Source organism: Aquarana catesbeiana, linkage group LG11 (genome assembly GCF_042186555.1).
Source record: "Aquarana catesbeiana isolate 2022-GZ linkage group LG11, ASM4218655v1, whole genome shotgun sequence".
Lineage (NCBI taxonomy): Eukaryota > Metazoa > Chordata > Amphibia > Anura > Ranidae > Aquarana > Aquarana catesbeiana.
The window spans coordinates 108,782,523-108,808,374 of NC_133334.1; the positions used below are offsets into that span (position 1 = coordinate 108,782,523).

General features: G+C 44.7%; 1 protein-coding gene across 2 annotated transcripts in view; it reads left to right on the plus strand.

Annotated features, from left to right (window-relative positions):
- LOC141112233 (pre-mRNA-processing factor 39-like) overlaps window positions 1-25,852 on the plus strand; it is a 71,593-nt gene that overhangs the window by 44,921 nt on the left and 820 nt on the right. For both annotated transcript variants that reach the window (XM_073604858.1, XM_073604859.1), the window contains 2 exons: window positions 21,999-22,055; window positions 25,333-25,810. In XM_073604858.1, coding sequence (XP_073460959.1) covers window positions 21,999-22,055; window positions 25,333-25,810 — 535 coding nt within the window. The remainder of the gene's footprint in view (window positions 1-21,998; window positions 22,056-25,332; window positions 25,811-25,852) is intronic.

Here is a 25,852-nt window from a genome sequence, read left to right on the forward strand (position 1 = left end):
CCTTTTGGCCTGTCCAGCCGAGTACTCGGCAATGTTTACTTCTGCTGGGCCAGATGTGACGTCATAACCTTGCGCTCGGGCCTCCGAAGGTCATAGAGACTGCCGGGGACCATCTGGTCACCAGAAATCTCTATGGCAAACTTCCGGCACCAGAGGATTCCTTCTCCGGCTTGCCGATCGCAAGGGGGGCCATCCCCGCCCACCACCTGTAGAAACGTTCAAGTGGCTGAGCAGGCACTGATTGTTTTTACGGTGCAGGGAATCACTGGTAGAAAAGAATGATATCTGGATGATGCCTGTAGCTGCAGGCATCATTCAGATATCACCACTCAAACCCCAGGATGTCATATGACGTACCTTGGGTGGCAAGTGGTTAACTGGGAAAGGTGGAACCTTATTTTTAATAAACCAGTTGCTGGAGCCACCTAAAAATGGTGGAATCCGAGGCAGGTTGTCTGTTACAGGCACCCCTCAGACATGATAAAAAGGGAGTTGGTCAACCAGAAACAATAATTAGTTGAGAGACTCAAACAGCTTGTACCATGTCCAAACAATGGAGGGAAATCTCCTTCGGTTGTACAGGAGCAGGACAAATAGATGGAAGTACAGTGTCTTGGTTAAGGAAAAAGGAAGAAACCAGGAAAAAAAAGATCTTATCTCTGTGAAGAACAAGAAAAGGTGCTCTAAAAGAGAGGACCTCCAACTCAGAGACTGGCTTTGCATAGGTGATGGCTATAATGAAGGTAACCTTGTGGGTGAGTGGGGACAGAGGACTGTTACTGATAAGTTCAAAGAGCAGTTTTTCAAGAGCTGTCAAAACTAAGTTGAGATTCCATGGAGTCACAAGTGTACAGGTGAACCTACAGTATTTTTTTTTTGTTCAATACATTTTTATTGAAGGGTAAAATACAGTTTACAATGAAATAGCAGTATGTTTCCCCTAGTGGCAATCTCAACAAACACAGGGTGCCACCTGGCTTAGGGAAAACTCAAGAAAGCATTAGTCCTAAACAATGAGTCATTAGATACTTAGGACCATTCAATAAACATAGGCCAGCACGACTCATTGGCATTGTAAAAAACATGAACATAAAATGCCATTAAAGGGCAAAACATACCTCGTATAGAGGATAATGAAAGATAGAAATGGAGAGTGAGGAGAGGTAGAGAAATAGAGAAACAAAGAGAGAGGATGAGGAGGGGGGTGGGGGGAGGGGAAAAGTTATCCTTGACTTAACACTAGGATTGTCCCGATACCACTTTTTTAGGACCGAGTACAAGTACCGATACTTTTTTTCAAGTACTCGCCAATACCGATTACCGATACTTTTTTTTTTAATGTCACGTGATAGTGTTTTGTTTTTTTTTTGTTTGTTTTTTTTTTTTTTTTTTTTTACTCTTTTAGGGGGGGGTGAACGGTGTCTGTGTGTTTTTTTTTTTATTTACATTTTTATTATTTTTTACAATAGTATTTTTTTTTTATTATTTATTGTAATATGTGTTTTTTTTTTTTTCTTAATCAGTACTGTTGGGGGGCTTTGGTGAGATATTAGGTGTCTTTACAGACCCCTGACATCTCCCCCTTGAGACAGAGAAAGAGACCGAGGATAGAGATTCCCCAGTCCCTTTCTCTGCAGCCTCAGCTGCACTGAGAATGAATGGAGAGAAGACAGCGGCTCCTCTCCATTCATGAACTGAGACATCGTAATCACAGGAGGTTACAATGTTTCAGTTATGTGAATGGACAGAGTCAGCTGACTCTGTCCATACACAAAGGAAGACATGGAGAGAGAGAGACAGCACAACGGAGGGGGACAGCAGAACGGAGGGGGCATGGAGGATGCGGTGACAGTCAGCGGTGATCGTGTGTGGGGGAGTTACAAGCACCGATCACCGCTGTATGTCACTAAGCAGCTGAAAGCCGCGGGGGGAGAAGCTTGTAACTCCCCCATGCCCGATCACTGCTGACTGTACAGGTATCGGCGGAAGCATCGGGAGCATTTGCCCGAGTACAAGTACTTGGGCAAATGCTCGGTATCGGTACCGATACTAGTATCGGTATCGGGACAACCCTACTTAACACCGATGTACACAATAAATGACTATGAATCATCTTATGTTGATTGAGACATAATTTCCGCATAGGCGGAGGAGAATTTAAAAGCAAACCAGTAGGACCATATCTTCTTGGATAAATCAGGTTTACAGGCGGTCCCCGTGTTATAAACAAGATAGGGGGTCTGTAGGTTTATTCTTAAGTTGAATCTATTTGCAAGTCAGAACAGGTAAATTTTTTAAGTGTAGCTCCAGCCAAAAAAACTATTTTTAAGCTTTTTGGATAGCATAGGGAAAGGTTAACGCCCCTGTAATGTTTGTTTTGCTGTCTGTGCCTCTGTTCAGATGATTTCACCTCACATTCTGTCCCAATGACAATTGGATTTTGAAAATTTTGGGTTGTGAAAACAAGCTTTGGTGATAAAGCATCAGTGGAGACACCTTCTTCCCATAACAGGAGTGAATTTCCCTTCCTAAGAGTAGATTTCCTCTCACTTCCTGTTGTCTCCCTCCGTTTGTAAGTAGGAGTCGTTTGTAAGTCGGATGTTTGTAACTAGAGGACCGCCTGTATTTCTAAGGGTATAAGTGAGATCTTCCATATAATATATATGGTCTACTTCCTGTAATGAGTCCCAGATTGCTAGAGTAGACCAAGTAAGTGGTGAAGTGTTCGGGGTCAGCTTCCGAAATTTCCTGGGTATCCATATCTGAGGGAACAAGTCCACACCACTTAGGTCCAATTCTAGTTGTACCCATAGCTTAGATTATTTATGGTATTCCCATCCGATATTCTATTCAATAATATCGCTAAGAAGTAACTCTTAAAGTCTGGTATGGCTAGACCCCCTTCCCTTTTAGGTTTAATAGGTAATTCTCTAGCAATTTGGGGACGTTTGCGATTCCAGATGTATTTGCATACTGTACTATCGGTTTCAACACTGTAAAGAACCCCAAAGGGATCTTGTAAGGGATCATTTGAAACATGAAGAGCAGCCTGGGCAAGATGTTTATCTTCACAACGCTGATTCTCCCCAACCATGAGTGTGCTAGCTGGGTCCGATCTAATCGAGTTCAGTAATGGGATAAAGTTTACACAGAACAGAGAAGCTGGGTTAGGTGTAAGAAATATGCCAAGATATTTAATCGAGTGTGGTTGCCAACTAAAGGGAAAGGATGGTTTTAATTGAAACTCAGTTTTATGTGCGATTGAGATATTTAATATTTAGGATTTGGACAGGTTAATTTTAAAATTGGAAATGGTTCAGAACATTGTAAAGGCCAACATCAGGTTAGGGAGTGAAATAATGGGCTGTTGAACATAAAATAATATGTCGCCTGCGTATGCCGCATATTTATTCTCTGTGGTGCCTGTTTTAATTCTGTGTATGCTGGGGTTGTTCCGTACCGTCGAGAGGAAAGATTCTAACGAGAGGGCGAATAAGATAGGGGGAAGGTAAAAGTGAAAGGTTCACTTAAAGTGTCGTTAATTCGTAGTTGTGTGCTAGGGGAATTATAAAGTGCTGAGATCCAGGATAACATGGGTGGGCCAATGCCCAGGTGAGATTGGGTGGACTGGAAATATCTGATGTCCACATTATCGAAAACTTTTTCAGCATCTGGATAGGAGAAGGGTGGGCTTGGAAGATCTACGAACGTAAAAGATCATGGAAAAGGTTCTTAGGGAGTCGTCATGGGCCTCTCTCCCCAGGATAAATCCAGTTTGGTTTCTAGATATCCATTGAGGTATCAGGGGCAGGAGCCTGTGGCTTTAGCATACAGTTTGGCATCTAAGTTCAATAAGGAAATTGGTCTATAACTGCAGCAAATGCTGGGGTCTTTACCAGGTTTAGGGAGAATAGTGATGTGGGCTTGAAGAGTTTCTGGTCAGAGACCCGCTACCTTCAGAGACCGAGTTAGCATATGACGTTAGACAAGGAAGTAATGTATCCGCAAAGGCGCGGTAATAAGCTATTGTTAGACCATCTGGTCCCGGGGCTTTGCCATTAGCCATGGTCTTAAGCACTAGTCGTAATTCTGAGGTAGTGAGTTCCCCTTCCAGTGCTTCAAGAGCAGAAGTGGGTAGTTTTGGTAGGTTAGCTTGTGCAAAATACTCTTGGATAAGGGCTTCTCTAGTCCCCTTATTTACTGTAGTATGGTGCACGTGATAGAGTTGTTGATATAAGGAGCGGAATTCTTTAGCTATGGCAGAAGTCTCATGTACCAGGGTATCCAAGGGTGTCTTAATTTTAGCTATAAATGAGGCTAATTTTTTCTGTTGTAGGGGGGAGCGAGCAAGGAGCTGCCTGGGTTCATTACCCTATTCGTACAAGTGTTGGGAAACTATACAGAATTGATTTTTTTGTAACAAGTGGAAGAGGGTCTTTAACTCTTCCCTCTTCAAAGTCAGAGAATGATATAGTGTCTGGGAATGTAATGTTTTGTGATTTCTCTATAATGAACCGATTTCTCGGATTAGCTTTGATTGTAGATGTGTTCTCTCTCTTTTTTTCCCTAAAACCAAGTTCTATGAACTTCCCACAAATGTGTGCCTTGTGGGCCTCCCAGAGTACACCAGATGAAACATCTGGGGTCATATTGTCTTTGAAATAAAGAGAGAGGTCATCTCCAATCTGTTTTTTATCAATGTCTTCAGAGATAAGGGTATCATTTAGTTTCCATTTTGTAGTTTTTAAGGGTAAGGAGGGAATTTTCAATTTTGAGACTGATCGGAGCAAGGTCCGATATTGTTGAAGTTTCAATGTTAGAACGGAGTGACAAGGCTAAGTGGTGATGATCAATAAAAAAAGAATCTATCCTTGAGTAGGAACGATGAAGGTGCGAGTAGTGCGTATAGTCTTTTGCTCGCGGATGCATCACCCTTCAAACATCCATGCGTTGAGCATCGTGGAATCGTATGCGGATGAAAGTCAAATGTTTGTGGGGGATACTAGATCTGCCCTGTGAGGTGTCTATGGCAGGTTCCAGGGGAGTGTTAAAATCCCCTGCTAGGAGAATGCAGCAAAGCGAGCAAAATCCCTAAATTTGGTAAGGGTAGCAGCTATGAAACCTGCTTGATCATGGTTGGGGGCGTATCTATTTGCTAAAGTACACGCCATATTACCCAGGCTGCCCCTCAAGAATAAGTATCTTCCAGAGGGATCACTCAGTGCTGTTTCGAACGTGAAAGAGGTTCCCCCTACTGAGTCCAATGGCCACTCCTTTTGCCTTATTGACATCTGATGGCTGTAGTGCCATGTTGGATAGTGTTGGGAAAGAAGCTTAACAGAAGTAGTGTGGGTAAGGTGAGTTTCCTGCAAGAAAACAATGCCCCCTTGCAGGCGATTAAGTTCTCTATAGAGGTTATATCTCTTACCAGGGGCATAATGTCCCTGCACATTGAGGGAGATCAGATTTACCATAGCAATTGGAACCATCGGAGAGTTTCTTGATACATAGTCCACCAAAATATCTGGAGATGAGGCAGGAGGTGGGGGGAGAGAGAGGGAGCAGAGAAGTGAGGGAGGCAGAAAGGGCAAAAGACAAAATACCAGTCAAAGTCCAAAAAGAGCAAATTGAAAACTTCAACTAACATATATGATTGTCTGGGATATGCACACAAAATCTTGCGGTGTGTAGACAGGGCAGGCGCGGGACCCAACACCCCTGAGCATGTCACCCAGCGAAGGGCAACGACACGTGGGCATGGGGTCACACAGTGCCCTGTAAGGGGGGCTTGTGGAGACCCGGACATCAGCGCATACCAAGCAGAAGTGTGCGCCATCTGGGTGCTCCGGCGCGGGCATTGTGCATAAAACAATTATATGGTCATAAAATATAACTTTAGGCATAGTAACTAAAGCGTATACCTCTTAGTAAACAGTTAAAAAGTCATAATCAAACCACTGGTGGGCAGTGATTTATAATGTCCAACCGAACAGTAGGGACAGAAAAAACAGATATATCTACCGATATGATACTTGCTTGTGGTAATCAGGGGTGAGACCCCTGCACTAGGGCAACAAAGATCGCATCATGGGGGATTTACCCCATCTGTGGTGAAGAGCCCGGAGTGGCAGAGCAGTGTTTCTGGGCCACTTTCTGCCAGTGTAGTGTTTCTGTCAGAGGTAGTAGGGAGCGGAGGGATGGCATCCTGCCAACCAGGGAGTTCCGGAGGATTGATGTTGAGATCCATGTAGAACTTGTCTAAGTCCTCTGGAAAGCGAAGGACAGGGGTTTTACCATCCCTATTCGCTATGAGGGGAGCCGGGAAACCCCATTGGTAATTGATAGAAGCAGAGTGCAGATTATCCGTCAGGGGTTTAAGAGCCCTACGACACTCCTGGGTTTCCCTGGCCAGATCAGGGAAGTAAGACAGGGTAACTCCATAAAATTCTAGGGTGGCTGCCTTCCTTGCCTTCCGCATGATGAACTCCTTCTCCTTGAAGTAGTGGACCCTGCAGATGACGTCTCTTGGGGTGTCTGAAGACAAGTTGCGGGGGTTGAGGGCCTGGTGAACTCTATTCAGTTTCAAAGGATGGTCTGCCAGGTTTCCCAGCAGGCTGTTAAAAATGCCACAGGTATAGGCAGGAAGATCATAATCTCTGGTCGCCTCAGGCAGGCCTCTGATCCGTATATTGTTCCGCCTGTTGCGGTTCTCTTGGTCTTCAATTTTGTACAGGGCCATGCTGTGAGCGATGGAGAGATTGCGGGTGGTAGTCTGCAGTTCTGTAATGGCTGCCTCATGGCGATCCAGGCGCAGCTCAGATTCCTCTACTCGCACAAGTACTTGTGAGAGGCCAGACCGAACCTCTGAGACCTCTTTCTTTATGGCTCTCTCAAAGCTGAGTAGCATGGAGGCTAGCTCCGACTTGGTGGGAAGTCCGCTCACTAGCGCCGCAGAAGTGTTTTTCTTAGGCAGGGATTTACCCGTTCTCTTGCCCATAATGTCCATACAATAGGAGCTGTTAAATATCAAGGTAAAGCTGATAACTCGGGTGCCAGCGCTGGAGCTCACAGGAGAAGCCTCCTCACTGCTTCATGCCGAAACCTCTCCCTGTGAACCTACAGCATTTGAGCAGTCACCTGTACATAGGTCTTTACCAAGGAATGGGGGTCCAACTGTCTTTAAAAAAAGAAAAGCTGGGGCCAAGATTTTGGCCTTTGATAGTACTGAAGGGCAAATGTTGATCCAGACCTGATTGTAGGAATATCAAGATGTGTCTCAGACAGGGCTAGAATGAGAAGTTCTGCCCAAGTCATAATCGGATCAGTTTCTCTTTAAACCACAAGACTTCTGGTTCTACCTTGGTGATTGATGTATGCCACTGCTGTGGCATTGTCTGATGGAATCCATAATGAATGACCTTGCAGTCAAGAGGTCCACGGTTGAAGGGAGAGATGGGCTTCTAATAGTGACTAAGACCTCTGCAATGATAGGGTGTTCAGGACCTCTCTCCTGCCTGCCAGGCTGGCATCCATCATGGGAATCGTCCAGACCAATTTAAGAAAGGACTTCCCTTCGACTCCAGGGCTGAATTTGTGAGCATCAGGCCAGAGATAACCTGGCCCTGGATGTCAGGCGAATAGGTGAATACAGAGACTGTACCTTCTTGACCCATGCAGCCAGAATGTTGAGTTGCAACAATCTGGTGTGGAATTGGCATACAGGGCTACCAAGGATGCCACTATGAAGCCCAAGACTCTTTTATACAAAGTAAAGAGTTTTGGCTTCTGAACATAGGAGCGGAAGTTAAGGAGTTTGTCTCATCAAATTAAAACTCAGAATCAAGTATTATGTAGTAGAAAACCTAAATTCAAGTGATGAGTGGGTTCCAGCACTGACCTCCTGTAAGTTCAGGATCCTACTGAACTGTTAAAAAGTCTGAACAGTCCTTTGGATGTTGGCTAACAGGGACTGACCAGACTGCTCAGTAAGAGGTCTAGATACCCCACAGTAGGAATGGCCCTTGAGCGCCGCAAAGCTAGCACAGGGCTTAGAAACTTGGTGAATACTCAAGGTGTAATGGACAAGCCAAATGGAAGGGCAACAAACCCACAGTGCGCCAAAAGCAAAACACAGGTAGTGTTGATGTGTGGTAAAGATGGGGACATGATGTCCACATAGGCCAGAAAATCTCCCAAATGGAGGTAAACAATAATTAACTTATTGCATTCCATGTAGAATTTTTGCACTTCAATGAAGGAATTGAATGCATTTAGAGCTGAAATGGGCAACATACCTCCTTTCGTTTTGGGAAATGTGAACAGGTCTGAGTTGAAACTGTGCCTGTTCTAGAATAATTGCAGTGACTCTTTGAGAGAGGCGTGTTGTCCCAGAGCAGTGTGGAGGCCTGTTAATCATTGCTGAGACATTGGAGGAATTGACAAAATGAAGCAGGGTAAAGGTACAGATTGAAACTCTGGTTTGTAGCCCCTGAACACCTTGTCCATTACCCAGGCTTTTGAGATATTAAGTGTTCAGGTCACCGCAAATTACATTCCCTTACTGTAACAAGATGGGGCGGTCAATCTTTGTAAAGAGCACTTGCTTTCAGGCTTGGAAGATTTAGTCCAAAGTTTGTGATGGAACTGAAACCCGGACTTTGACTTAGGCAGGCCATACACAATTCATTTTCTTTTGTGCGACCAGCAGATTGCACGAAAGAAAATGAATTGATTCCCCCATCCACACAATTGAGGCGAATGAGGGAATCCCTCCTGCGGTACTATTGTATTCTGACAGTGGAGGAGAGTTCCCCGCTGTCAGAATACATTCATCAGCACCGCCTGCTATAGCTAGGAGCAGTGATCGACTGAAATATTTTCAACAGGCTGGTTGTAGAGATCGACTTCTGTAAAACCAGCCTCCCTATTGATGGATTGAAATTTGATCCAGTCCCTGCTGAACCAGCCGCATTTCAATCCATCTATGTTGGGCTGTAGAGTTTTGGGAAACTGGTTTTAGTGGTAGGAAGTGTTCCAGCCTGAAACTTAGATTTCTTTTGCCGAGGCAAATTAATGTTTTTTTCCCCATAAAGTAAGTTGTCCAGGGAGGCATTAAAGAGACGGTCCCTATCAAAAGACATACACAGTAAAAAAATTTTTTGCTGTTCTGCATTTTAGCCAAAGGAATACTCTGCATGTGTGCAGACAGGAGAATCATTTTAGATATGAGACTTATGATATCCACAAGCTCCTCAACACAGTAGTGTAGGGCAACATACATGATCTATAGTTGTTTTAAAATGAAAGGGTCAGTGAGGATTGACTCAGGGGCATTAGCTACATCTTCAACCATACCCCCAGGGTTTGGCAAATGGACATAACAGCAGTGACAGGTTGCAAGACCGGGCCTGTTAGGGAGAACAAGCCCAGGGTTTCCAATCTCTAGTCTACTGTGTTCTTAAACATTGGGGATGTCCTCAATGGAAACAGTATTTCTTCATCGTACATCATGGGACACAGAGCACCATAGTAATCACTATGTGGGTATATTGGGCACCTTCAAGTGATGGACACTGGTATACCCAATAAAGGAAGTTCACTCCATATATAACCCCTCCTCCTTCTAGGAGTACCTCAGATTTTTCACCAGTGTCTAAGGTGTTGGTCACGAGTGAATATGTGCTCTGAAGAGCTCCAAAGCTGGAGGGATCCCTGCTGGATTTAAACAGCCTCCATAGACCAGATCCATCCAAAGTGCCACTGAGGCCAAGGTGGATGGTACCCGGGCCTCGTATACGAAGCACGAGGTTTTGCCTATAACACCTCTCTTTTTAGGGCTGGACCCCCGGACCCAAGACTTTTTGGTCATGCTACATTACCTAAAGTTTTTGGCTGGCGGGGTGCTAATTCCAAGGGAGTGGAACCCCTATAATAGGGACCCGGTCCTTGAAGGTTTGCTAACGCAGCCTGCCACGATGGGTGAAGTTTGGATCTGTCTGTTACAGCAGTATCCCGCAGTGAGGAAAAGGTAAGGGAAGAAGTCTAGGAACTGTAAAAAGTCCACCTATGCTTTTTTTCATCCATAAGTAAAATGTTGTCATGCCTAAAGTCTCCACTAGAGGGAGTAAATGCATACCTTAGTATGTTGCTTCTCAGTCAGCTCAGAAGTCCCAGCTAAACAGCACGTGTGTGGTCTCAGCAAGCCAGAACATTTCCCCCCTTGGGGGAAGGGAGGTAGCTTGTTTTTTCCCCACCCCCACCCCCACAAAGCGGGGAGGGGCAGCGGCGGCTTTCATATGTTTAGTTTTTCTTTTTCCCCACAGAATTTTTTTCAAACTTCCCGCCTCCCCACCTCCCCAGCCCTCCCTTTCCTCCCTTCTCGCTCAAGGAGCGTATCGAATGCCGTCCGCGTGTGCACGGACTATGGCTAGTTAAACAGAGGGGGGACGTGCTTAAGGGGGCGTGGCTTAAGGGCGTGGCTCAAGGAGCGGCGCCGTGTGCGGGACATAAGTCCACGAGGAGCACACAGGGCAGGCACTGGGGAAAACAGACAGGCAGACGCTTCACAGCTAACAGCTGCAGTCTGACACACAGGAGCGCTGGGGGCACATAAGGTTGCACAGGCATTTCCAGTACAAGAAAAACAAATTTACACACAGCACTAAAAAGCTGAGCTTTATTAGCAGCATTTTCTTTTGCTAGACTACTTTCTCAGCGAGTTGTGCATTTTACTTAGTGCCTCCGCTTTTTGTGCTCAGCACTATGGCTCCCAAAAAAGACATCACTCCACACTTTCATCCTCTCCTGAGATACAATTGGTGGTGCAGCTGCTTCTCACATTTCAGCCCCTGTATATGTGATTGATGCGTTTTCCTCCGCCCTGCAGGGCCTAGAAGGAAGATTAGCGATTTTAATCACATCCCTATCCAAAAGGATAGGAAGCGTGTTAGATACCCCTCCCCCACCTCAGACCCCTTACCAAGGGAACAGTGGGTAGAGGATGAGGTGTTACCCTCAGGCGATCAGGAGGAAAGGCAAACCGATTACTCCTCTGCGGAGGAAACAACGATAGATGAACCTTTTTCAGCCTCGCAATCTGAGAGATTGCTGGTATAATCTCTTACGGAGATGGTTCATGCCTCTTTCAAGCTACCCCTAATGGAGTCAGCTGAAAGTTCTGTTTCTCCTTTAGGTTCCTTAATACCTTCACAGCCTTTTCATGCGTTTCCTGTACATGCATTACTTGAAAAGCTTATTTATGCTGAATGGGATCACCCAGATAAGCATTTTCTCCCTCCAAAGAGATATACAGCACTATATCCCCTGCAGTAGAAATTCACCAAAAAAATAGAATGTACCAGCAGTGGGCGCTGTGATTTCCAGTGTGAATGATAGTATAACTTGCCAGTAGACAATGCACAAATGCTTAAGGATCCAACAGGTAAAAGGTTGGAATTCCTGTTAAAATCCTCTTTTTCCTTGGCAGGGGCCATTACTCAGCCTGCAGTCGCTGCAATAGGCATCTGTCAGTCCCTAAAGGACCAGTTTAGACAGGGTGGTCCCTGCACAACAGGCCCGCGATTTGGCCGAACTACCAAGGGCGCTGTGTTTTGCCATAGACGCTATGGAAGACTCTATTCACCAGGCGTCCGCCTTGCGCTTGTGCTAGTACACATGCGTAGGACCCTGTGGTTAAAAAAAAAAATAAAAATTTTGTTCAGCAGAAGCACCTTGCAAGAGGCTTCTGACTAGTTTCCCTTTTCATGGGGATTGACTATTTGGGGATGATTAGGACAAATGCATCCAAACGATTTCTAGTGGGAAGAGTACTCTTGCCAGTCAAAAGAAAACGTTCTTCATTTAAACTGACTCTTTCCCCTGCACCAGGGGCATCCGCCTCTAGGCAGTGGTGACGGCTTCCACCGTCAGACTCTAGAGGAAAGCCTCAGGGGCAGGCCCGGGCATAGAAGAAGAACTGGGGCCGGAAATATGCAAAGCAGAATTCTAAAGCCTCATTATGAAGAGGTGCCCCCCCTCGCCAGAGAGGGGAGAAGACTTCTGCAATACTCTGGCAAGAGGAAATCAGGACAGATGGGTCATCTGCACGGTGTCTCTAGGATACAAACTAGAATTTCAGGAGTTTCCACCGTCTCGTTTTCTGAGATCAAACGTTCCCAAAGATCCAGGGAAAAAGCAATCTCTGTTTCGGGCATTAACCGATTACTGGCTCAGGGGGTGATCATACAGATCCCCACAGAAGAGCAAGGCTTGGGGTTTTATTCAAACCTCTTTACGGTACCAAAACCAAATCAGACCCATTCTAGATCTAAAGAATCTAAATCAGCTCCTGTAAATCCGCTCCTTTCGCATGGAGTCGATCAGGTCAGTAGTTTCTATCCTACAAGGAGGAGAACTTCTGGCGTCTATCGACATCAGGGATGCATATCTGCATGTCCCTATATTTCCCGCTCACCAAAGGTTTCTGTGGTTCGAAGTAGAACAGCAGCACTTTCAGTTTGTAGCCTTGCCCTTCGGGCTAGCTACAGCACCCCAGGTGTTTACAAAAAGTTCTGGCCCCACCTCTAGCCAGGTTGAGGGCACAGGGTATAACAGTCTTGGCTTACCTAGACGATCTATTGCTAATAGACCAGTCATTGGAGAAAAGCGTGTGCATTACAACCAAATTCCTAAAAAATCTGGGTTGAATTCTCAAATTAGAGAAGTCTTCCTTAAAAAACGCTAGAAAGGCTGGAGTACTTCGGTCTGATCATAGACACAGCCCAGAAGAAGGCGTTCTTGCCTCAGGCAAGATCAACGCCATAAGAGAGCTGGTGCAGAGGGTCAGGTCGAAAAGAGATTCCTCCATTCGCCTTTGCATGAGGTTGTTAGGAAAGATGGTGGCTTCATTCGAAGCGGTTACCTATGCCCAGTTTCATTCGGGACTGTTGAAAAACAGTATCCTGTTGGCTTGAAACAAAACGGTTCAAGCTCTAGATTTGCCAATGCGGCTGTCCCCAAAGGTGTTCCAGAGCCTCAGTTGGTGCTCGGTATCCGAGAATCTGTAGAAGGAAAAAAACCTTCATACCAGTTACTGGGAAGTGGTAACGAAAGATGCCAACCTTTCAGGTCTTCATTCCGGGAATAGAGAATTGGCAGGTGGACTATGTAAGTCGCCAGCAGTTGTTCCCGGGGGAGTGGTCCCTTCACCCCGGAATCTTTCTGGCTATATGCCAAGTATGGGGGATCCCGAACGTAGATCTTTTGGCGTCCAGGTTCAACATGTAGTTGGTCAACTTTATGTCAAGGACAAGGGGTCCACTTGCATGCGAGACAGATGCGTGGTGACCCCATGGGGTAAGTTTTCACTGAGTTAGGGTTTTTTTCCCTATTGCCACAGCTTCTTTGCAGGATCAAGCTGGAAAGAAAGCCGGTAATTCTGGTAGCCCCAACATGGCCCAGAAGGTCATGGTATGCAGAAATCATAAAGATGGCAGTGGAGGATCCATGGTCCCTTCCACTACAGCCAGACCTACTCTCACAGGGGCCGATATTTCATCCTACCTTACGAACGCTAAATTTAACGGCTTGGTTATTGAAACCCACATTCTGAAGAAATGTGGGCTTTCCGGGTCAGTTATCTCTACTTTAAATAATGCAAGGAATCCAGCTTTCAGGACTATTTATTATAGAGTCTGGAGGGCTTATGTTTCCTGGTGTGAATCCAAGGGTTGGCACCCTCGGAGATATATCATAGGCAGAATTTCTGCCTTTCTACAATTAGGGATAGAGATGAAGTTGGCCTTGAGTACTATTAAGGGCCAAGTCTCAGCTTTATCGGTCTTATTTCAAAGAACGATTGCTACACATTCTTTACTCCGGGGTTTTATGCAAGGGGTGATGCGGATTAATCCGCCAGTTAGATCACCTTTGAACCCTTGGAACTTGAACTTAGTTTTGTCAGTGTTACAAAAACAGCCATTTGAACCAATACAACGTATTCCCTTAGTCCTTCTGACAAGGAAGTTGGTGTTCTTGGTTGCTATATCCTCAGCAAGGAGGGTTTTAGAATTGGCTGCGCTTTCTTGTAAAGAGCCATACTTGATTATTCATAGGGACAGAGTGATGTTGCGCCCTCGTCCAGATTTTTTGCCAAAAGTAGTCTCAGGTTTTCACCTGAACCAAGATATTGGCCTGCCATCGATTTTTCCCAAACCATGTTCCAGGGAAGAAAAGTCACTACATTGTCTTGATGTGGTGAGAGAGGTCAAAGTCTATTTAAAGACGACTACTCAGATTCGGAAGACTGATGTCTTATTTGTTCTGCCCGAAGGTCTTAAGAAAGGACAGGCAGCGTGGAAATCCACTGTCGCTAAGTGGATTCGGCAGGTTATAATTCAGACTTATGATTTAAGGGGTAAGATTCTACCTTTTCAAGTCAAAGCACACTCTACCAGGGCGGTTAGTGCTTCTTGGGCAGTGCGTCACCAGGCCTCCATGGCTCAGATCTGTAAGGCCGCAACCTGGTCTTCAGTACATACATTCACCAAGTTTTATCAGATGGATGTAAGAAAGCATGAGGATATCGCCTTTGGGCGCAGTGTGCTGCAGGCAATAGTATAAGTCCTCAAATCTGGGGGTGCCCTACGGGTTGTCCCTCCCTCCCCTCAAATAGCATTGCTATGGGACGTCCCATATAGTGATTACTATGGTGCTCTGTGTCCCATGATGTACGATAAAGAAAATAGGATTTTCATAACAGCTTACCTGTAAAATCCTTTTCTTGGAGTACATCATGGGACACAGAGGTCCCTCCCCTCTTTTTGGGGTTTAGATATATTGCTTTGCTACAAAAACTGAGGTACTCCTGGAAGGAGGAGGGGTTATATAGGGAGTGAACTTCTTGTGTTGGGTATACCAGTGTCCATCACCTGAAGGTGCCTATATACCCTCATAGTGATTACTATGGTGCTCTGTGTCCAAGAAAAGGATTTTACAGGTAAGCTGTTATAAAAATCCTATTTTTGTCTAAGCAAGACATCCACAATGGGAATGATCCACTTTTCAAAGTGGTATTTAACCCAAAACCAAAACTTTATATATTGCAGCTTGCCAATTCTTAGATGTGGTGGCTGCATTAGTTTTATTTTTTTAGGCTTTTTATCCTCTGTTTTCACCTGGTGATCTGGCCACTAACACACCTGTATTAGAGAGCCCCCATTCTGGATGAGGGGGCACCTTTGGACAGCAGCACTGTCACTCTGGGAGGAGGGGAGCATTGGCTACACTTGTAGATTTAGATACACTAAACAACTTTATAAGCAGTTACAGCAAACAGTTTTCCATTTTAGGATAAAGGTTTTACCTGAATAAATGACGGAAAGCTGATTCTTGTAAGCACCCCTGTCAGTGGTAAATGGTTTGCCCCAACCCTCTAACTGCTATTTTGCCTAGACAGCATGGTCTGTTAACCTCTTGCCGTCCGCGCTATAGAATGACAGCCACAGTGCGGACCTGAATTTCCGGGACCCCTGTGCGCGCGCCCTGTGATCACTAAGTCACTGAGACTCGGGTGATCACAGATCCGAGTAAAGGGCCAGTCCTGTCCCCTTACCACGTGATTAGGTGTCAGCCAATGACAGCTGATCACATGATGTAAACAAAAGCTTGGCAATCTTTTTTTTTTTTTTCTCCTCACACTGACAGCGTTAGGAGAAAAAAAAGCCGATCACTGGCTTATGTGCAAGGGACATCGGTCCCGAAGAGGAATTTAATCCTCATCTGTGCCCACCAGTACCCCCTGCCAGTGCCACCTGCTGGTGCCCACCAGTGCCACCTATCCAATGCCCACGAGTGCCACCTATCAATGCCCACGAGTGCCACCTATCAATGCCCACGAGTGCCACCTATCAATGCCCACCAGTGGTGCCAATCAGTGCCACCTAGCAGTGGTGCCAATCAGTGCCACCTAGCAGTGCTGCCTATCAGTTTAACCGATCAGTGCCCATTATTGCCACCCATCAGTGCCCATCACTGCCACCTATCAGTGCCGCCTCATCAGCATACATCAATGAAGGAGAAAAATTACCTGTTTGCAAAATTTTATATCAAAATCTAAAGAAAAAAAATTAAAAAAAAAAAATTTCATGGAAGTTGAAAAACAACAGATTTACTGACAGGATCACAAGGAGAAAATAAAGGAAACACTTCTAAAAAAGAAAACTAATGCAGCCATCACAATTAAAAAAATGGTGCGCTGCAATTTCATACATTTTTTGGGTTTGATACCACTTTAGCAAACGCCTCTTCAATTGAATATTGCTCAGCCAAACACTTGGTAGGTGAAAATAAATCAGTCGCCATACAAAACTGATTGCAGTAGCAAGTGTACTGGAAATGTTTTGACAGGTTGTGGACTTTAGAGATAGCCCAGGCTGGAACTCTAAAAGAATTCAGACAGCAGTTGCTCCATAACAGACGTGTATGCACCATGTCAATTGGAACAAAAACAGTATGTTTAAGACTATGCGGCACACCTCCTCAAGTACAATACAAAAACTGATAGGTTACACTCATCATCCTCAACTGTGTGTGCAGAAGAAGCTGCAGGTATATCAGAGACAGACCCAGGACTGTAGTAAGTGTAGAATTACATTTGCAGCCCCTGCATCTGTTATCATGGCAGTGATTTTGCGCATAAAATATGCCACAGTTACCGTGAACTCATTGCCCAACTAGCAATAAGTGGTGCAGCACAAAGACCCAGGGACCCAAAAATGGTGCAGGAATACATGCAGAGTGTGGGCAACAGATTTTTTAAAAAGTGCATCGCCTTCCTTCAGGATCCTTGTGATTTACTAAAACTGTAAAAAGTGTAAAAAGCTGTGCATGGTAGCCAATCTTCTAACTTCACACTGTTCAGTTAAGCTTTGACAATAAAACCTGGAAGCTGTTGGTTTCTATGCAGAGCTGCACCAGATTTTGCACTCTCTGGTTCTAGTAAATACACCCCATTGAGTGTGTCACAGGACATCCTTCCTAGCGTTAACCCTTTAGGGAGTCAGTTGGAAATAAGTGTTACCGCCCAGAGCACATGCGACGCATAAAAGTGTCACAGCACAATCTCCATAGTGTTCCCCTGTAGGAAAACTGACAAGAAGCTTACTTACACATGCCAGGCCCACATAAAAACATGGCAAAGCCCTAGTACTTGCTGCAGTGCTGGTCTGGAGAGCGCCTTGAGGCAAAAAAAGACAGCAGCCAGACAGTGGAGTGTGCCAGTGCAGGACTTAATGAACATGCACATTCATCCGTTGGTCATATTCCCAAAGGAGTTGCTCTGTGGTGACACAGTAAACCAAGTGTAAGGAGAATACTTCAAGCAGAGGCGATCCTCTATGCCCTGATATTTTTCCAGCTCCCGTGTCAGTAAGTGGCGCTTCTGGGTAGAGGAGGGAGTGCTGCCAACGAGAGCCCATGAGTGACATCATGGCTTCCAGAATTCCCAGCTATTGTCGAATGTTCCCTCATTTTCCCTGCAGCCGCCGCTCACTAACACATGGGATCGTGTGACCAGAGCAGACTAAAAATGGGTCAGTATGCAAATCATTTTTACACAGATAGGCAGTGTATGTAGCAGGAGGGAAAATATTTAAGCCTAATTAGTGTTATGCCATGTACACACGATCGGACATTCTGACAACGAAATCCTATGATTTATTTCCGATGAATGTTGGCTCAAGCTTGTCTTGCATACACACAGTCACACAAATGTTGTTGGAAATTCCGATCGTCAAGAACACAGTGACGTACAACGAGCCAAGAAAAATATAGTTCAATAGCCAGTGCAGCTCTTCTGCTTGATTCCGAGCATGCGTGGAATTTTGTGCGTCGGAATTGTGTACACACGATCGGAATTTCTGAACGGATTTTGATGCCGGAAAATTTGAGAACCAGCTCTCAAATTTTTGTTGTCGTAAATTCTGACAAAAAATTTCCGATGGAGCCTACACACGGTCGGAATTTCCGACAACAAGCTCCCATCGAACATTTGTTGTTGGAATGTCAGATCGTGTGTTTGCGGCATTAGGCAGGAAGTCCAGTTTAATATCATGAGAAACCCTGTTGCCGTCCGTGCATAGATTGAAAAGAAGAAAAGATTGTACCTGGATTACATTTACATAATGACTTAATATCTTATGTGAAATAGATACCATAAACCTCAATCCTCACAGCAGTTGCTCTGTAGACAAATTGTTTCAGCATACTGTAAGAATTCTATGGCCAATACTTTTTGTTCAGTTATTACATTTTAGACTACTGTTATGTACCTGAGGAAGTCTGAGACAATGAGGGCTGTTTCTCCTAAGCTGGTCATACATTATGCAGTCTGATTGTTCAATCTCCTTCACGTTTAAAGCATTTGTTACCCTAACAAGTCATATTCCTGATATATGTCTGCTGTACCATGTACTTGTATGAGAAAGTATCCTATTCTGTTTTTATTATTTATGTGAAATACCTGGTGTTCCTGCTGGTCCCCTTGCTTTCCTATAAAAAAAAACTGACCACACTAAGCAGGAGAGCACACCATGGTCACTTCTCTAGCTGTGCTGGGAACTCGGGCTGCTCTCCTCTAATCGTCAGACTTGTTCTGACACGCCTCCCCTGCACAGCCATTCACTGAGAAGCTCATTGTGCTGCTGCTTCTCCACCCCCAGCTCTTATGCAGCTGAGAACAGAGGGAATGTGATCGCGTATAGAAAAAAAAGGGGGGGGGGAAATCAGTATTTATGTTTTTTATATCTATACTAAAATGTTTTGCCATTCATTTCTATTTTAAACTGAATGGGTCGTTTTACAATGTGATAGTTTACAATCACTTTAAACTGGCAATAGACAGTTTGATTCTCAGCTGTCCCTGCTGGGAGAACGCAGTGATTATTGCTAGCAGCTATAGCCTCTGGCAATAATATCATTTCGAAAATCCAACATGCTGGTTGTACCGAAGTCGATCGATATATTGACTTGGGTACATTCGGTCTGCACATAAATGGTTAGAATCTCGGCTGGTCCCTGCTAAACTGGCTGAGATTCGAACCATCTATGGTCGGCTTAAAGTAGAACTATAGGTAAAACTTTTTTTTTTTCATTTTGGATAGGGAAAGGGAGGGTTATAACCCCTGTCAAATTTTTTTCACCATCTGTGTCCCACTGCGGAGATTTCCCTTCCCTTCCTGTCCCATTGCCAAACAGGAAGTGAAGGGAAATCCTTGCAAATTAAGGGAATTCTTTGGGGACCCCTTGGTCACCAGAGCTAGCGTCACCATTGGAAGATTACCCTCTATTCCTTTTCTGGGGACAACACAAAACTTGGGATTTTCTGCCAGTTGCACTGGAGATTGCTGCTTCTATTTTTTTGCCCGAAGAGTGATTTGTCATCAAAGGGTAGATTACAGCAAAGGGTTCTCTTGGCTGTTACAGAGCTCTACATTGCCCTGGAAGATCATCTAATAATGTTGCTGGCAGCCTCCCCCTACAAAGCCTGCCGAGAGCTTCAACTCACCGAGTGCCTTGATAATCTGTTCCTCAGGAATCTGTCGCTTTATAGCATACACCAGATTTTGAGTCCAGGCATGCATGGCGCTTGCTACTGAAGTTAGAGCAATAGTGGGTTTATAAGCACCACCAGCCGCCAAGTAGGATTTTTGCAAGTCTATGTCTATGCGCCTGTGTAGAATAACTATAAATGAAGAGGAGTCTTCCATCGGGAGAGTGACATTCCTTGCCAGTCTCATAATCACCGCGTCCACCGTTGGTGGGTTATTTACGGCTGGCGCATCTTCCTCCGCAAGCGGATACAGCTTTTGTAAACGATTGGCTGGGGATGACTTCCTATCTACCTTTTGCCACTCCTCCTGGAACAGGCCCTTGATCTCTGCCTTTAGAGGAAAAGAGGCTAGTTTTTTCAAAAAAGGATAATATGTCTGACTTTTTTGGAGGAGGTTCTGGGTCTTCCCTTTATAAAGTCGCTTTGACTGCCTTGATGAGCAGTAACACCACGCTGAACTCAAAGCCCAAATATTCAGGATCTGCCCCCGAGGAGGATGCATTATTCTCCACCACATTGGATAAAGCTGGGTGCACGGTTGGACCTGGGGAGTCAGCCCGAGGGTTCGGCTGAGCTGGTGTCACCCCTGACGTGTCTGGTACTTCTCTGGTTAGAGAGGGTTAGGGTTGTGCTACTCGACTTACTAGTGGGGGAGCTGCTGCCTGTCCCCCATCCTCTGGTTTTGGTTGTCTAAGATGGCCAGAGAATTCTGCCAGAGAGTCTCAGACTACTTGTTTGAGCAGAGTTGACATCTGCTGACTCTCTCAACCTATCTTTCCCTGGCAAGATGTCTAAAGCAGACTCCCATACTAATTTGTCCGCCCCACATGACCAACATTTATTTCCCTTGAGACATTGTGCCCTCTGAGGAGACGTTTGTTTGCGCTTGTGCAAACTTTTGCAGCTTTTATGATGGGATCTGCCAGGACTGGAGGAATCACTGTCTACTCTGGGAATGCTTGTTGGACTGGGGATCCACTGGATCTTCTCGAACGAGAGCGAGAGTGGACTGGGCTGCAACAGAGAAAAAGCCACCCTTATTAGAAAAGAATGCACTCTTTTACCCTGGTATCTTCTTACTTACCCATAGGCGACCTCTACCTGAAATTGCAGTGATCTTGATTGCGCGGCAGTAGGCTCATACTGAGAAAAAGGTGGTGTAAGGAAAGTGCATGACAAAAAAGGGAAGGTGTTTAGAAAGGACAGTAAAACCTGAATAATCCCCAACCCCACCCCACCCCACAGGAAAACCAATTGCCTGCCATTACCATAGAAACATAGAGGACCTGCAGAAAAAAAAGCTTGGTGCCATGGGCAAAAAAAAGAAACTATTCCCCAAAAGGCAGAGTACAGAAGAAAATAAAAGCCAGAAAGGGAAAGCAAGCAAGAAAAGAAAGGATGGGAACAGAGCCTCAGCATTTAATCAGAAAGGCACAGAAGAGTCACAGAAGTCATGCAGCCCCAAACCCTCAGTTTTGAAAACAAGCATGTACACCACAAGAGGATTATTTTCTCTGGTTAGAGAACACCTCAGCCCCAAAAAGACCACCAGAAGGGGCTCCCCACCTTGTTTGTGCATTTAGCCGCCTAAGATGTGAGACTGCGCCTGGGAGAGGCTGAACCCAGACGGAAACTGACTCTGTCGGTGGGTCAGGGACGCAACAGTGTGGATGTTGATCTTGAGGACAAACAGGAGAATGGGGAAGGTTGCTCTCAGTCAGACTTTTATAGATTTAAACAGATCCCGTGGGTGGTGATAGGAGCAGAGCTATATCATATATATGCTGTCATCAGGAAGTTTTAACCTTTTCCCTACTCCTTCCAAAGCAAAAATAAATATTTTAGCTGTCATTACACTTTAAGTGATTGTATGGACAGGCTGCTTGATGGGCAAATGCAGCGTACTTTTGACATCTGTTTGAACATTTCTGAGATCATGGAGAATTTATAGCAGGTGCTAGTTGACCTGGTTCAGCTTCTTTTGCATTCCCATACATTTGTGTAGGCAGAGAAGCAGTTCTAAAGTGAACTAAAGCCCATCAACACAGGCACTCAAGGGTTGCTGTAAAATCTGTACAGGACAATACGGCCTAAACTTATTTTATGTGTAGGGGGATAAACAAAATGTGATGTAATTTGACAATTTGTGTTGCTTAAACTCAATATAAAAATAGGATGCATTTCAAAATAAGTTTGCAATAATACTTTTGTTGAAAGATGCCCAATATGATTTATTCCTTTTGCCAGGCAAAGTGTCAGCTATCTGCAGAATTTGGAATACAGCGCTGCCTACACATATTTTTATGCTCTTATCTGCATAATAGCATTCTGCTACTTTTGAAATTGTTTTTGCTTGGTGCTTCTTGATGATTGTTTTATGTTTATTCTGTAGCTGGATGGATGCCTACAATGAACATCAAACATATCTGAAGACAAAAGGAGATGATGGGTGAGTGTCTTAACTAAATAATGACTGGTTGTTTTGGTTCCTCTCCACAGTTGTAAAAATTTATATAATGGAAACATCAATACTGTAAGCGCAAAAAGCAGTGTAACTGTTAACATGCAGATAAAGAGGGTTAAGATCATGACCAATACATAAGTTATAAGTGCATGTGTCCATATGGAATCAGTGAATGGTAATGGATGGCAGCAGCTGTCCTCAGAGATAGCCAACCCAGTAACTAGGACAAGAAGGGGAAACGCAGGAAGCGCCACCTGAGTGTAGTATTAGCAAAAACGATTTAATGGCAAGATATAAGAAACACTCACAGGATAAGAATTTAAAACAAGCTTATCAGTAGGTAGTATCATTCGGGTCTCTCCTAGCGTCCGGCACATGCATCCACTGGCAGCTGAGATGGTAGGAGGTCCGCTGCACGTCCTGTGGTTATCAGAATTTATGATGGAACCAGGGTGGATCGCACGGAAGTGATGTCACCAGAAGCGGGGAGACATCCGGGAATGCTGTAAATTTTAGACAGGAAGACAGGCTATGTGCTCGGAGCTTCAGCTCCTTCTACAGGCGCTGTGATGGCTGTGTCTTTTGGAGTAAAGGCCTAATCACCGTGGCCCTTTACCACGTGATCAGCTGTGTCCAATCACAGCTGATCACAATGTAAACACACTTGCCGGTTATCTGCATACCTTTCCTCACACGCTGTCACAGCGTGAGGAGAACAGAGCTGGTAACCAGCCAGTGGAACAGGGGACATCTACATTTATAATCAGGGCACTGATTATTAGTGTTCTGATTATCAGTTCAGCCCCAACAGTGCCCACCAGTTCTGCCTATCATTGCCCATCAGTGCTGCCTATTAGTGCCCATCAGTGCAGCCTCATCAGCACACATCAGTGAAGGAGAAAAATTGCTTATTTGCAAAATATTTATAACAGAAACTAAGAAAAACTTTTACAATTTTCTGTATTTTTTAGTTTGTTTAGCAAAACTAAAAAACCCAGTGGTGATTAAAATACCACCAAAAGAAAGCTCTATTTGTGTGAAAAAAATGATAAAAATGTCATATGAGTACAGTGTTGCATGACCACCCAATTGTCATTCAGTGTGACAACACTGAAAACAGAAATTTGGCCTTGGCAGGAAGGGGTTAAAAGTGCCCAGTAGGCAAGTGGTTAACTTGGTGCATGCTACTTATCTGGAGGTGTCACAGAAGAGGAATTGTGGGATAAAGCATCCTGGTTTATGGGGACACAATAGGGAACTGGTGTTGGGTTGTATTTTGTGCGATTAGGTTTATGGATGTTCATACCATATGCCTTCATTTGCATTTTTTAAGCACATCCTGAATGTATTCACAGTACAATCATTGTTTTCCAGTCACCGGCATTCAGTACCAGTGCTCTTAAAACAAATACACTTGCATGTTTTTTTTTTCATTGTTTACATGTGTAAACTCACCAGAAGACAGATAAACACAGGGAGGAGGTAAAAAAAAAAAAATAAGGAAGAAAGCCCTGAAATTCATCACAAACGCATTAAATATGTGTGGAAACACAAACTGAACGTGGGCATTGTCATGTGAACTAGCCCTAATAGTGGAGGTACAGCAGGGCATGAACAGTATCCTTCCACAGATTCCAACAGTTACACCAGGAAAGGCCAAGTGCTGCTCCCATAGATTAAAAGAGAAGTAAGGGTTTTTGTTTTTTTAAGAATCATACTTACCTAGGTGGATGCAGCATTGGTCCGATGCTGCATCTGTCCCCCGGCGCCTCTACACTGAGAACCAAGCGATCAAACATCGCTGAACGCTTGGTTCTCACAGAGAGTCACAGCTCTCTGCTCTACCCCCTCCTCACTCACTGGAGTGCTTGGCTGTGGAGAGGGCGGAGCGGCAGGCTCTCAGTGGCTCACTGAGAGCCTGAGCCGGGTGTCGGTTCAGGGACCTGGCGAATCCCGAGTTCCATTGTCGTGATGACGCGGACCCTGGACTGACTTCTGTGATGTGAGCAGAGAGCGGACTTCAGCCCGCCCTCTGCTGAAAGGGGATCACAAAACGAACTGCACTCCTGTGATCCATAGGAGAAGTACAGCCAAACGAGCTTTGGCTATACTTCTCCTTTAATCATCCTTCTAAAAAGTAGTCAGTTTCAGTCCACTTGGTAAACAACACACTCTTTAAATTAATGTGTTGGGTCTACAGCCACATCTTCTCTTGTAGTATATTGAAACTTGAATAGTTTTTCCAGACATAGGTTTATACTAGGGTTGTCCCGATACCACTTTTTTAGGACCGAGTACAAGTACCGATACTTTTTTTCAAGTACTCGCCGATACCGATTACCGATACTTTTTTTTTAATGTCACGTGACAGTTTTTTTTTTTTTTTTTTTAACAGTGCTTGCTTTTTTTTTTGGGGGGGGGGGGGGGGGGTGAACGTTGTATGTGTGTGTTATTTTTTTTTTTTTACAATTTTTTTTTTTACAATAATATTTTTTTTATTCTTTATTGTTTTTTTTTTTTTTTTTAATCAGCCCTTTTGGGGGGCTTTGGTGAGATATCAGGGGTCTTAACAGACCTCTGATATCTCCCCCTTGAGACAGAGAAAGAGACAGAGGATAGAGATTCCCCAGTCCCTTTCTCTGCAGCGTCAGCTGCACTGAGAATGAATGGAGAGAAGACAGCGGCTTCTCTCCATTCATAAACTGACACATTGTAATCACAGGAGATTACAATGTTTCAGTTATGTGAATAGACAGAGTCAGCTGACTCTATCCATACACAAAGGAAGGAGGAGGGGGAGGACGGAGGAACTGAGGGGGAGAACGGAGGGGACAGATAAGAAGAGCACTACGGAGGGGACAGCTGAGAGGGACAGATAAGGAGAGAGGAATGCAGGGGACAGCAGAGAGGCACAGAGGAACGGAGGGGGCACGGAGGAGGATGCAGTGACATACAGCTGTGACCGATCACAGCTGTATGTCACTAAAGCAGCTGAAAGCCGCTGGGGGAGAATCTTTGTATCTCCCCCATGCGCCGATCACAGCTGACTTCCAGGTATCGGTGGAAGCATCGGGAGCATTTGCCCGAGTACAAGTACTTGGGCAAATGCTCGGTATCGGTGCCGATACCGATACTAGTATCGGTATCGGGACATCCCTAGTTTATACAATACTTGTATACAGAAGATTATGAGAAGTAACAGTGAAATCACAAATCCAAGCATAATAGATTGTTGATAAATCTATATTTTTATTTTATGCAGAAACAAAGATATAGTCAAAGACTCAGTTTCTGAAGACTGCTACCCACCAGGAGTTCTGCCACCACCTGAAAGTTTAAAACCAGAAGTTCCTCCTGAGTATAAGTCTACAAAAAATGCACCAGAACCTGCAAAGAGCAAAGCAAATGTTTCCGTGCCAGAAAACTGTGCAACTGTATCATCTTATTCAAAAGCAAATGCTACGACACCCACTGTAGAACGTTATTCAAGTAGTAATTACTATAGCCCGCGACCATATTTTGCACCTAAAAGAACATATGGCCCACCTCAAAATGCACCAATGCAGCCTTTCTTCAATCAATTTACAGCACCAAGAGAGAACCTGTTTAATGACTTCCATCAAGCCATAATCCCTCCTCCCCCTCAAGGCCCCTTTAGTGGACCCCCTGGACCATTTATGGACAATTTCAGGATGCCGTTTAACATGCCCCCTATATTTGGCTATGGACCATGGTTTCAGGTGAGCCAAGACACTTAGATAAATTGCTGTGTTGGTGTTTGG